General features: G+C 33.8%; 1 protein-coding gene across 1 annotated transcript in view; it reads left to right on the forward strand.

Moving 5' to 3' along the window:
- Nucleotides 1-12,606, forward strand: part of LOC127705094 (microfibrillar-associated protein 1-like) — a 38,318-nt gene that overhangs the window by 10,356 nt on the left and 15,356 nt on the right. Inside the window, exons 4-6 of the mRNA XM_052209363.1 lie at nt 3,338-3,467; nt 4,278-4,337; nt 7,879-8,003. Coding sequence (XP_052065323.1) covers nt 3,338-3,467; nt 4,278-4,337; nt 7,879-8,003 — 315 coding nt within the window. The remainder of the gene's footprint in view (nt 1-3,337; nt 3,468-4,277; nt 4,338-7,878; nt 8,004-12,606) is intronic.

A 12,606-nucleotide genomic window follows, 5' to 3' on the forward strand; every position in this document is an offset into this window, starting at 1 on the left:
TCAATTGTACATGTATGTGATGTCCTGTAATAACAGACAAATAGCAATAAGATTGTCTAGTCAAATGACTATACAACTTGTCCATATCTCCCTGAGTAGAGAAAAGTTATTTGGAATGGCTCAGTTGTACATGTATGTGATGTCCTGTAATAACAGACAAATAGCAATAAGATTGTCTAGTCAAATGACTGTACAATTTGTCCATATCTCCCTGAGTAGAGAAAAGTTATTTGGAATGGCTCAGTTGTACATGTATGTGATGTCCTGTAATAACAGACAAATAGCAATAAGATTGTCTAGTCAAATGACTATACAACTTGTCCAAATCTCCCTGAGTAGAGAAAAGTTATTTGGAATGGCTCAGTTGTACATGTATGTGATGTCCTGTAATAACAGACAAATAGCAATAAGATTGTCTAGTCAAATGACTATACAACTTGTCCAAATCTCCCTGAGTAGAGAAAAGTTATTTGGAATGGCTCAGTTGTACATGTATGTGATGTCCTGTAATAACAGACAAATAGCAATAAGATTGTCTAGTCAAATGACTATACAACTTGTCCAAATCTCCCTGAGTAGAGAAAAGTTATTTGGAATGGCTCAGTTATACATATATGTGATGTCCTGTAATAACAGACAAATAGCAATAAGATTGTCTAGTCAAATGACTGTACAATTTGTCCATATCTCCCTGAGTAGAGAAAAGTTAATCGGAATGACTCAATTGTACATGTATGTGATGTCCTGTAATAACAGACAAATAGCAATAAGATTGTCTAGTCAAATGACTATACAACTTGTCCATATCTCCCTGAGTAGAGAAAAGTTATTTGGAATGACTCAATTATACATGTATGTGATGTCCTGTAATAACAGACAAATAGCAATAAGATTGTCTAGTCAAATGACTGTACAATTTGTCCATATCTCCCTGAGTAGAGAAAGGTTAATCGGAACAACTCAATTGTACATGTATGTGATGTCCTGTAATAACAGACAAATAGCAATAAGATTGTCTAGTCAAATGACTGTACAATTTGTCCATATCTCCCTGAGTAGAGAAAAGTTAATCGGAACAACTCAGTTATACATGTATGTGATGTCCTGTAATAACAGACAAATAGCAATAAGATTGTCTAGTCAAATGACTGTACAATTTGTCCATATCTCCCTGAGTAGAGAAAAGTTAATCGGAACAACTCAATTGTACATGTATGTGATGTCCTGTAATAACAGACAAATAGCAGTAAGATTGTCTAGTCAAATGACTGTACAATTTGTCCATATCTCCCTGAGTAGAGAAAAGTTAATCGGAACAACTCAATTGTACATGTATGTGATGTCCTGTAATAACAGACAAATAGCAGTAAGATTGTCTAGTCAAATGACTGTACAACTTGTCCATATCTACCCGAGTAGAGAAAAGTTATTTGGAATGGCTCAGTTGTACATGTATGTGATGTCCTGTAATAACAGACAAATAGCAATAAGATTGTCTAGTCAAATGACTGTACAATTTGTCCATATCTCCCTGAGTAGAGAAAAGTTATTTGGAATGGCTCAGTTGTACATGTATGTGATGTCCTGTAATAACAGACAAATAGCAATAAGATTGTCTAGTCAAATGACTATACAACTTGTCCAAATCTCCCTGAGTAGAGAAAAGTTATTTGGAATGGCTCAGTTGTACATGTATGTGATGTCCTGTAATAACAGACAAATAGCAATAAGATTGTCTAGTCAAATGACTATACAACTTGTCCAAATCTCCCTGAGTAGAGAAAAGTTATTTGGAATGGCTCAGTTATACATATATGTGATGTCCTGTAATAACAGACAAATAGCAATAAGATTGTCTAGTCAAATGACTGTACAATTTGTCCATATCTCCCTGAGTAGAGAAAAGTTAATCGGAATGACTCAATTGTACATGTATGTGATGTCCTGTAATAACAGACAAATAGCAGTAAGATTGTCTAGTCAAATGACTGTACAACTTGTCCATATCTACCCGAGAAGAGAAAGGAACAGGAACGTCTCAGTTGTATGTGATATCTTGTATTAATGGAAAACAAAAAGCAAAAGATTTGATTTTAAACATTTTATTAAGGTCTACAAGGATTAACAATTTATACATTTATATTTATATTTAGGACTATTCGATTAAAATGGATATGAGAGGGTTGGTTGACTTTCTGCAAATTTCCCCACAATCAACCTAATTTGCTTTGAGATCAAGTTTACACAATCATGACAATGATAACGTACAGTTTATAGAAGGTGGTTCAGTTAAAATCACTGGTGGTGTTTCACTGTTAAACAGGGTGATTGCTGGTGAGACGTGGGTGAAGGGTGAAACACTAATTAATATATTATTTATGGAACATACAGATCTAGAGTGAATCCCCAACTTACAACAGCATTCGCTTTAGAAATTCACTACCAGAGGCGGATTTAGAGGGTTTTTCAGGGGGCCAGGGCCCCCCCTTTTTTGGGAAAAAATTGGTTGATTATATAGGGAATCACTGAAGCATGACTGGAGCGGGCCCCCTCTTAGGCAGTCAGTGGGCCCCCACTTATGAAAAATTCTGGATCCGCCACTGACTACCAAGAATGCTTTAAACTGAATGACCTTTTTTTGTCATTAAATGGAAGTTCCATCATAATATAAGTTCCAAATGAAATATTCTGGACTATTATTTCCAGTGGAACAAATATTACAGTGAATGGAATAAATGGTCTAGCACATTTGTTCCAACAGGAACAGATATTATGGTATTGTTTATTACGTAGTTTCTAGGGGAACTTCAATAAGGCAAAACTAATATATGTTGACACAGTGTTCTGTACAACCATGGATATTACACATCCTATGTCCAATAAGATTCCTTTGCTACCATTTCACATGGTCATCTATAGATATAGTCAATGATACATAGAAAGGATAATTAGCAAATACCAAAAAATATTTGATAGTTCAACAGACCACAACAACTGACAACACCAAACTCAAACTGTCGAACAACAACGAAGAACACATCATCAATGCCGAACATCAACTAAGAACACATCATCAATGCCGAACAACAAGGAAGAACACATCATCCTTCTAGCCTGACTCACTTTTATGTTTTGCCTATTAAGTTTGGTCATTTAAACATTTGATATGTTTTTATTATTGTTAAAATTGTGATAGGATATTTCTCACATTTTTGTAATAACAATAATTGTTTATGACAAATAAAATCACTAGACAGCATTTTACTACCTGCATTCAGTCAAGTTCATGTTGTTGAATCTTATTTTTATATTTTCACCAAATAAATTAATATTTCAGAGTAACCAGACACAGAAGAGAAGTTATTGAACCAGAATTAATACAGGAAGGATCAGATTCTGAGACTGAGGCTAGAGGTCGCAGGGATGAAGAAGACAGTGATGCTGAAAATGAAGATATAGATGAAGAGGTTTGTCATTAGGCTTGAAATTAATTGGGGTAAAGGAAGGATGAATTAAATACTGACACAAGAGGTTAGAGTTTAAGGGAAGAGAAGGTCAGTAATTCACAAAATGAATATTTAGACCAAAAAGTTTGTCATAAGGTTTAATGTCAATTTGTGTTAAGGATAGATTAAATACTGAGACAGAGGTCATAGGGAGGAGGGGGTCAGTTGTTCACAAAATAAAGGTTTGGATGAAGAGGTTTACAATTAGGCTTGAGGTAAATTATTGTTAAGGAAGGATTAATTACTGAAACAGAAGTAAAAGGGGGCAGTAATTAAAAAAAATGATAATTAGACAAAGAGGTCTGTGGTTAGGCTTTAGGTTAATTAATCTGATGATGGGTTTTAAATTGTTAAGTTTACATGTTAGATTGATAGATTTTATAAATAGATGTATTTACACTTGTATGCAAATTTTTCCGCCATTGCTAAAAATCAAACAAGTTCAGACAAAAGATTACATCACAATTTAAAAAAATTGACATCATAATAAAATAGAGATTGTTGCATGACGTCAGAAGGTCAGTCGGAGACAGATCTAGGGTCATTCAGAGACCAAGTTCAGCTAAATACCCAAAAGTGTAAATACGTCTGTTCTAATGTAGACTTCAGAAGAAAAGCAGTTTTTGATATGTACAATGTATAACTTAATAGTCAGATAAAAAAAGTAAACTTGAAGCACTTTCTCTGAGTCTAATTCTTCAGCAATATCATGAAATAAAGATAATATTACACAAAAAAAGTAGTTTTTAAACCATGAATATTTATTTCCAGGAAATAGAGAGAAGAAGAGCTTTACTGAGACAGAGGGCATTGCAAAGACAGGAAGAAGAGGTGAGGGAGATAACTCAATAATAATTTTATTGAAAATCAATATTTTTGAAATATCAAGGACTATATATATGTATACATTAGCCACACATGCTTGTATTTAGTGAATCCCAACAAAACACTGTAATTGATGGTCGTTTATGTGATAAGATTTCCAACTAAATATTCAAAAGAGATATTTCATCAGATTTATTCACTCACAAAATTGCAATCACCCACATTCACTGGTTAACCTAGCATATTAAAGTTTTAAAAAATTACCTACCACAAGTGGATAATAATAGTAATTAACAGGATTATGGGGTAAAATTTTTATTTATTTATGTTTTTAGGCAAGATAAAAATAATTCAGCTTATCTGAACCTTCTTCGTCTACAGGTATTCAAAACCAGTCTCAATATAAAAATAAGATGTGGTATGAACCAGTCATTTTTGTGTAATATTTCAGTTATCATGGTTAATCAGATAAAAAATTTTAGATGGAAAATAAAAAAAGTTCCTTCCTTCCCTATCTATAATTAGACACATTCGTCATACATTTTAAGATGTATCTATACTCATCAACAATTACAGGCTTATAATTTGGTAAGCCAGACAGACACAAGTCTACATAAGACTCATTGGTGACCTTCAAGGGAGAACAAGTGGAAGGCCAAACCATATATGAGCATTCATAATTAAAAAAAATTGCCATATTTTAAGTTAAAATTTCAAATTAAGATTGATTTAATACCAATATCACAATGGATTACTCTGGATTAAGTATTTTTCGTTGGATACCAATTTTCTTGGATTTCGTGGGTACAGTTGAACCACAAATTTAAATGTTCAACGAATTATAAATTTTCCATAGACTTGTATGCAGACTTTAGCAAAACCACGAAATTAAATATCCACGACAGTGTAATTTTTGGCCTAAATTAAAATATTGTTTGTTTGCCCCAATAAATTCGTTCCGACTGAAAATCTTTTATTTGTATTTACTGGCAATTTTTTTTATTCAAATTGATTTTTTGTTCCTGCGGAAAATCTTGTATTTGTATTTACGGCTCAAAACTTTTTTACCAGAATCCTCAGGTTTTATCTTTCCTGTATAAGGTTTAATCCGTTAAGTATCACGGGAGCGTTTGACATGATCACTGGCATTTTGAGATTCAAAGCATTGGTTTGAAATTGACGTTGAAAGTTTGGAAAGCATCTGTGTGTCAAAAGATCAGGGTTCATTCAAGAAAATGTTGGTCCAAAACAAAAATTAAATTTTGTACAAAGGAAATTTGGGAAGATGTTGTAGGGGTGGCTTTTTGTGATCCGTAGATCAGGATGACCATGTAAACGATGCCTTTGACAGGGGTCGCGTCACCGTGAAATTGCTCAGTGGTGGATCACAGTAAATGTTTGAGGCAGATTTTAATAATACTGCTTCCACGGTTCTCAACTTCAATAATAACTTGAAAAATTGTAACCATGACTGTTAAAACTTCTGAGAGAGAGTTTTTTTTTTTGGGGGGGGGGGGGGGGGGGAGTGTTTCCATTCCCAAAATCCTGGCATTTCCCAAGCTTAAATTTTTCCCATTTTTCCCACCTCAAAATGTCTAGATCCCGAATCCATGTTTAATAATTTTACCCCTATTTCACGAATTCCTGGACCTAAAAAGGGTCAATTAAGGAGTCTCAATAAAAGGACTACCCCTCGTCAGTCCTCCTCCCCCTCCCCGGCCAGTCCTGTTCTCGTCAAATTTAAGTCAATTCTGGGTATATATTTCCCATGAAAGGTGATAAAAAAAACTATATTTCGAATTCCAATTAAAAAAGAAACACTTACAGTAACTCAACATATTATTTATATCATGAACCAAAGGCCTAAAAAGTGGAGATTAAGTTTTTCCATACAGACCATTTATAAATGTCATGTAAAATACAAGTTTCAAGTCTTGTAGAATTTTTATATGGAACAGACCCAGGATACTTCTAAACACTCTAGAGTTAACCCACTCTCAATGGATTTAAAGAGGGGGAATGCACTGCTTGGCAGTGGCTTTATATTCTAGTCAAATATTGAGATTCTTTTGATTTCACAGATATGTCTCAGGTAATTTTAGTTCAGGTTCTGTTAAAATTGTAAGTATGTGAATAAAACATGCTTCAGATATATCTTATACTTGTTTTCATTTCTGACAGGAATTGAAAAATCATTCTGTATATTATTTTAGTCTACCAATAATATAGAAAGATTATGATAAACAATAAGTTATTGAAATCTAAAATATATATATATATGACTTTGAAATTAGTGAATCTTGCAATGCCTTTCTCTTTTCTTACACTTCAATCAGGAGCAGAATAATTCTTCAAGCCCTCTGTTTGGTCTGCAGCACTAGTTAGAACCCCCAGTTTCTATGTGCTTAGAGAGAGTGGTTATTGATCCATTGTGCTATTTTGCACTGTGACTCCCAACATGCAGATACGTTATAAACTAACTAGTGGTCTACTGTGATTGGTTAAGGAACATAGGGTGCATATACTGCAGTGTGCATTTAAGCCGTGCAGGTATATGTGCTTACTAAAAAGTTAAATGCAGATGATGCATATGAAAGGATCTAAAGATATTTTAAAGAAGATACCAAACAGAGCATACATAAACAAAAGCAGTACAGACAAAAACGATATCATGCAGATTTCATATCTATCAAATAAAATAAAATATTTTACCTACCTGCCTACCCATGACAAAAAATGTACCATGCCAAGTTATTTTTTGGCAAAGAAAAATAAAATATTTTACCTACCTACCTAACCTGTTTCAAAAAATAGAGTAGGAAAAGGGCAAACAAACAATATTTTAATTTAGGCCTTTCCTTAATCCACAAAAACTGGTAATCACGAAAATAAATATCCACGAGAGTGTGTTTTCCTTAATCCACAAAAACTGGTAATCACGAAAATAAATATCCACGAGAGTGTGTTTTCCTTAATCCACAAAAATTGGTAATCACGAAAATAAATATCCACGAGAGTGTGTTTTCCTTAATCCACAAAAATTGGTAATCACGAAAATAAATATCCACGAGAGTGTAAGTTTTCCTTAATCCACAAAAATTGGTAACCACGAAAATAAATATCCACGAGAGTGTGTTTTCCTTAATCCACAAAAATTGGTAACCAAGAAAATAAATATCCACGAGAGTGTGTTTTCCTTAATCCACAAAAATTGGTAACCACGAAAATAAATCCACAGTACAGCTAAAACTATGACTAGATAGGAAAAATGTTTTTGTTGACAATTTAGGTTTCAGCATTCTTTTCATGATGTCACAAATAGAACTAAAAATTAATGAAAACAGGTCAATTTATATTGATTTGTAGGACAGGAAACATAAAGCACATTCGTCAACAAAAAAGATTTTTTTTTACATTTTGCTTCTTATAACAAATTACATATCTGACTTGAATATTTGGTTTTTCTAAGCCTGTATATGGCCCTTACCATACATTCCTTAATAGAAGCGTATAATTGATATTTCGTGTCAACAAATATTTATTACAGGAAATTTTAGATGTAGAAGAAGAAAAAGATGATGCTGAGAGTGATGAAGAATCATCAGAATACGAAGAATACTCTGATTCTGAGGAAGAAACAGGTCCTCGTCTGAAACCTGTCTTTGTCAGAAAGTAAGTGATAACATGTCATGTAAACTGAGTGGCAGTAGAAATGTAGCACCATAAGGTATTTTTCATTTAATAATTATTAGCTGAGTTGGTTAACCGTTATGGATTATTTGTTTTACAGATGACGAGGGATATGTTACAATTGTCGTAACCACAATCTCGTCCTCTTTTCACTGAATGTGACCTACCAAATTAGACTTATCACAGGGTTTGTACTTACATAAGCAACACGACAGGTACCACATGTGTATGGAAAGCCAACAGGGTCAAAATTCTTAATTTGTAACTTGTCAATTCGTAACTTGTATCTGTGTAATTTCTAAATTCGTAATTCGTAAATTGTTAATTTGTAACTTGTTACTGTGAAATTTCATAATGCTTAATTCGTAACTTGTTGATTTGTAACTTGTATCTTTGTAATTTCAAAATTCTTAATTGGTAAATTGTCAGTTTGTAACTTGTAACTGTGTAATTTCATAATGCTTAATTCGTAAATTGTCAATTTGTAACTTGTATCTTTGTAATTTCAAAATTCTTTATTGGTAAATTGTCAATTTGTATATTGATGTTTTGTAACTTGTAACATGTCGATTCGTGAAATGTCGATGTGTTAAATGTCATCGTTGTTGTATTATGCTAACGATCATTATGACGACAGATGGCGATCTGTTTCTTCTTTGGTGTATAAGCCTCCTGTAAGTAGGAGCACCTTCATATGGAATATAAATATTTAGTAATTTAAATCAATTATGTACAGCAAAGCAAAATTATTCGTCTAAAAGAAAGCAAAACCAAAAAATTGCATGTTTACAGGATCCCAGTTTTTAGCTCACTGGGGCCCGAAGGGCCACATGTGAGCTTATGCCATCACTTGGCGTCCGTCGTCGTCCGTCGTCTGTCGTTGTTGTCTGTTGTCGTCATAAACTATTTCAAAAATCTTCTCCTCTGAAACTACTAGGCCAAATACCTTCAAACTTTAACTTAATGTTCCTTAGGGTATCTAGTTTATAAATTGTATCCGAAGTTGTGATCCATCGACAAACATGGCCGCAATGGCTAAAAATAGAACATAGGGGTCAAATGCAGTTTTTTGCTTATATCTCAAAAACTACAGCTTTTAGAGCAAATCTGACATGGGGTAAAATTGTTCAATTGGTCAAGATCTATCAGCCCTGAAATTTTCAGACGAATCAAACAACTCATTGTTGGGTTGCTGTCACTAAATTGGTAGTTTTAAGGAAATTTTGCAGTTTTTTGTTATTATCTTGAATATTATTATAGATAGATATAAACTGTAAAAAGCAATAATGTCCAGCAAAGTAAGATCTACAAAAAAGTTTATATGACCAAAATTGTCAACTAACCCCTTAAGGAGTTATTGCCCTTTAAAGACAATTTTACACAATTTGTTCATCAAGTTTGCTAACATTTAAAAATCTTCTCCTCTGAAACTACTTGGCCAAATACCTTCAAACTTCATCTAAATGTTCCTTATGATATCTAGTTTATAAATTGTATCCCAAGTTTTAATCCATCGACAAACATGGCCGCCATGGCTAAAAATAGAACATAGGGGTCAAATGCTATTTTTGGCTTATATCTCCAAAACTAAAGCTTTTAGAGCAAATCTGACATGGGGTAAAATTGTTCAATTGGTGAAGATCTATCAGCCCTGAAATTTTCAGACAAATCGAACAACCCATTATTGGGTTGCTAACACTTAATTGGTAGTTTTGAGGAAATTTTGCAGTTTTTTGTTATTATCTTGAATATTATTATAGATAGATATAAACTGTAAACAGCAATAATGTTCAGCAAAGTAAGATCTACAGAAAAGTTAAATGACCAAATTTGTCAATTGACCCCTTAAGGAGTTATTGCCCTTTAAAGACAATTTTACGCAATGTGTTCATCAAGTTTGCTAACATTTAAAAATCTTCTCTTCTGAAACTATTGTGCCTAATACTTCTTAACTTTGAATGAATGTTCCTATAGGAATCTAGTTTATGAATTGTATCCGAAATTTTGATCCATCAGCAAACATGGCCGCCATGGCTAAAAATAGAACATAGGGGTGAAATGCAGTTTTTGGCTTATATCTCAGAAACTAAAGCATTTAGAGCAAATCTGACATGGGGTAAGATGTTCAAAAGGTCAAGATCTATCAGCCCTGAAATTTCCAGACACACCTAACAACCCATTGTTGGGTTGCTGCCACTAAATTGGTTGTTTTAAGGAAATTTTGCAGTTTTTGGTTATTATCTTGAATATTATTGAAGATAAAGATAAACTGTAAACAGCAAAAATGTTCAGCAAAGTAAGATCTTCAAAAAAGTTTAATATGACCATAATTGTCAATTGACCCCTTAAGGAGTTATTGCCCTTTAAGGAGAATTTTACACAAGTTGTTTTATGTTTTTTAACTTTAAAAATCTTCTCAAATAAATCTAGTATAAATTTTGTATTTCATTTCCTTGTACCTCAAGAAACATATACACTATGGCTAAAATGGAACATATGGGTAAAAAGCAAAAATAATCATTGATGAAAGATTTAAGCAAAAAAAATAACAGGTGAGCGATTCAGGCTCTTGAGAGCCTCTTGTTTGTTTACTGAAGACGACAGGTGGCGTTTCGAGAACAGAAACTATATAAAACACATCCCGAATAGGTTCAGTCCCTCCATGTAATCGATCTCTCCTAATTGCGAGGTTAATGAAATAGTCGTTGGTCAGCGGAATACAACGACTGAATTATTCAGGTGAATACAATAAAGGTGATAAACCGTTTGATTGCCAATGAGACAACTATCCACCAAAGTTCAAATAAAGTCGATGTAAGCAAGTATAGGCAACTTACGGCGGCCCTTCAACAATGAGAAAACCCAATACCATATAGTCGTCCATAAAAGGCTACATCACTACTGAAAAACCCTGGGTACTAGTAATAAACGATTTCTATTAATCCTAAAATGCTATATCCATGATATCGGACCATTAGTTCTGACAGGAGGGAAAGGGCTGACAGACATATATATATATATATATATATATATATATATATATATATGTGTGACCAGTGTATATACATTAATATACAAGCTTAAGAATTGCCGCTACCTTTTTTTTAGTTCTATAAAAATTTACAACCCAAAAAACCAAAATATTCCCGATTCCTTCTCAACTGCTGCTAAACTCCCAGTACTCCTGGTATATACCCCACCCGGTGCAACCCCTCTTCTTCTTTACGTTTCTAGCGATCCTTCAATTATTGAAGATTATTCGCTGGCCGTCGACTATAAAATTTTATAATTTACATTGTAGTAAGAAAAATAAAAAGAAACTAAATCAAAAATCAAAATAATGTATGTACATTCGAAAAATTTCATTTAGATAAAACTATATACATTTGATAACAAAATATTTAGGGATAGAAAATGGGGATGAGAGCAGATTCTGAGATCATACTCTTGAATCCCTGTACTGTACTGCATGATACTATTTGTTGTGGCAGATGATTCCAATTTATAACTGTTCGTGGATAAAATGAATATTTATAACTGTCTTTAGATGTTTGTATTTGCCTAAATGAGTGTGGATTGCTATTGTCTAGTGGGATCAAAAGGTTATATGTAGGGACTGCAACGATTTCGTGTATAATTTTGTAAAAGAAGACAAGTCTGTACCGTAAACGCCTAATTTCAAGTGGGTCATTTCAGTAACCGATCTGGTGTTATGGAAGCGGTTGCATGAGAAGCGCACTGCTCTTCTCTGAAATTTCTCAATTTGTGAAATTTGCTGTTTTTGATGTGGATCCCAAATAGTTGATCAATACTCTAGTTTTGGTCGGCAACCTGACCAAATCTAATATTTCGTCGATTTGATTCACGATGTTAATTAATAAAGCTTTTTTTTTTTAATTAACATTTCATATGAAATTAAAAATAGTTTGCAATGAATTCGTAACAATATAAATATTTCCCGACATATGTCAAGAAATGACGCTATCCCACGATGCATCATCCTAATACCCAATTGATGAAACCATGTTGTATTCCGCCTGGCTCTTCTGTCGAGCAGTGAGCCAGGACCTAGCTACCAATTTTCTCTCCAAAATAACTCAAGACATACTCCCTCCCCCACCCGGGCCAAACCCCAAATCATGTGCAAATACTTTTATGGAGAAATAAAATAAGGGTAAGCGTATTGGAGATAATTGCTTCTGTCATGCAAATAGTGAGATGGCAAGATTTTCTCTCTGACAAGTCAAAGTGGTAGGGTGTCACTTTGGTTAAAAGTGGGTGTAGGTGATGTGTGTAGTAAAAAATAGACAGTTTCATAGTTTTACAATCATGGTCATTGACAAAATATCCAGAGGGCGGGACACCTCCTAGTATATGTCGATCTAATACGGTAACTATGATCATTCTAGATATATATCTGTAGGAATATGTTGTGGATACCAATACTGGCTTTAATACAATGGTAGAGCGAGCGCCGTGACGGTCGATGTATTGACGGTGCAAGCCGAGAGCAGTTTCTGAACGGCAATCAACGCTAGGTGTGCGCACTACAGTGTCTTCAAGTTGGTTCCACTCGATTACTGTT

The sequence above is a fragment of the Mytilus californianus genome, unplaced genomic scaffold (genome assembly GCF_021869535.1).
Source record: "Mytilus californianus isolate M0D057914Y unplaced genomic scaffold, xbMytCali1.0.p SCAF_6, whole genome shotgun sequence".
In the NCBI taxonomy this organism is placed as follows: domain Eukaryota; kingdom Metazoa; phylum Mollusca; class Bivalvia; order Mytilida; family Mytilidae; genus Mytilus; species Mytilus californianus.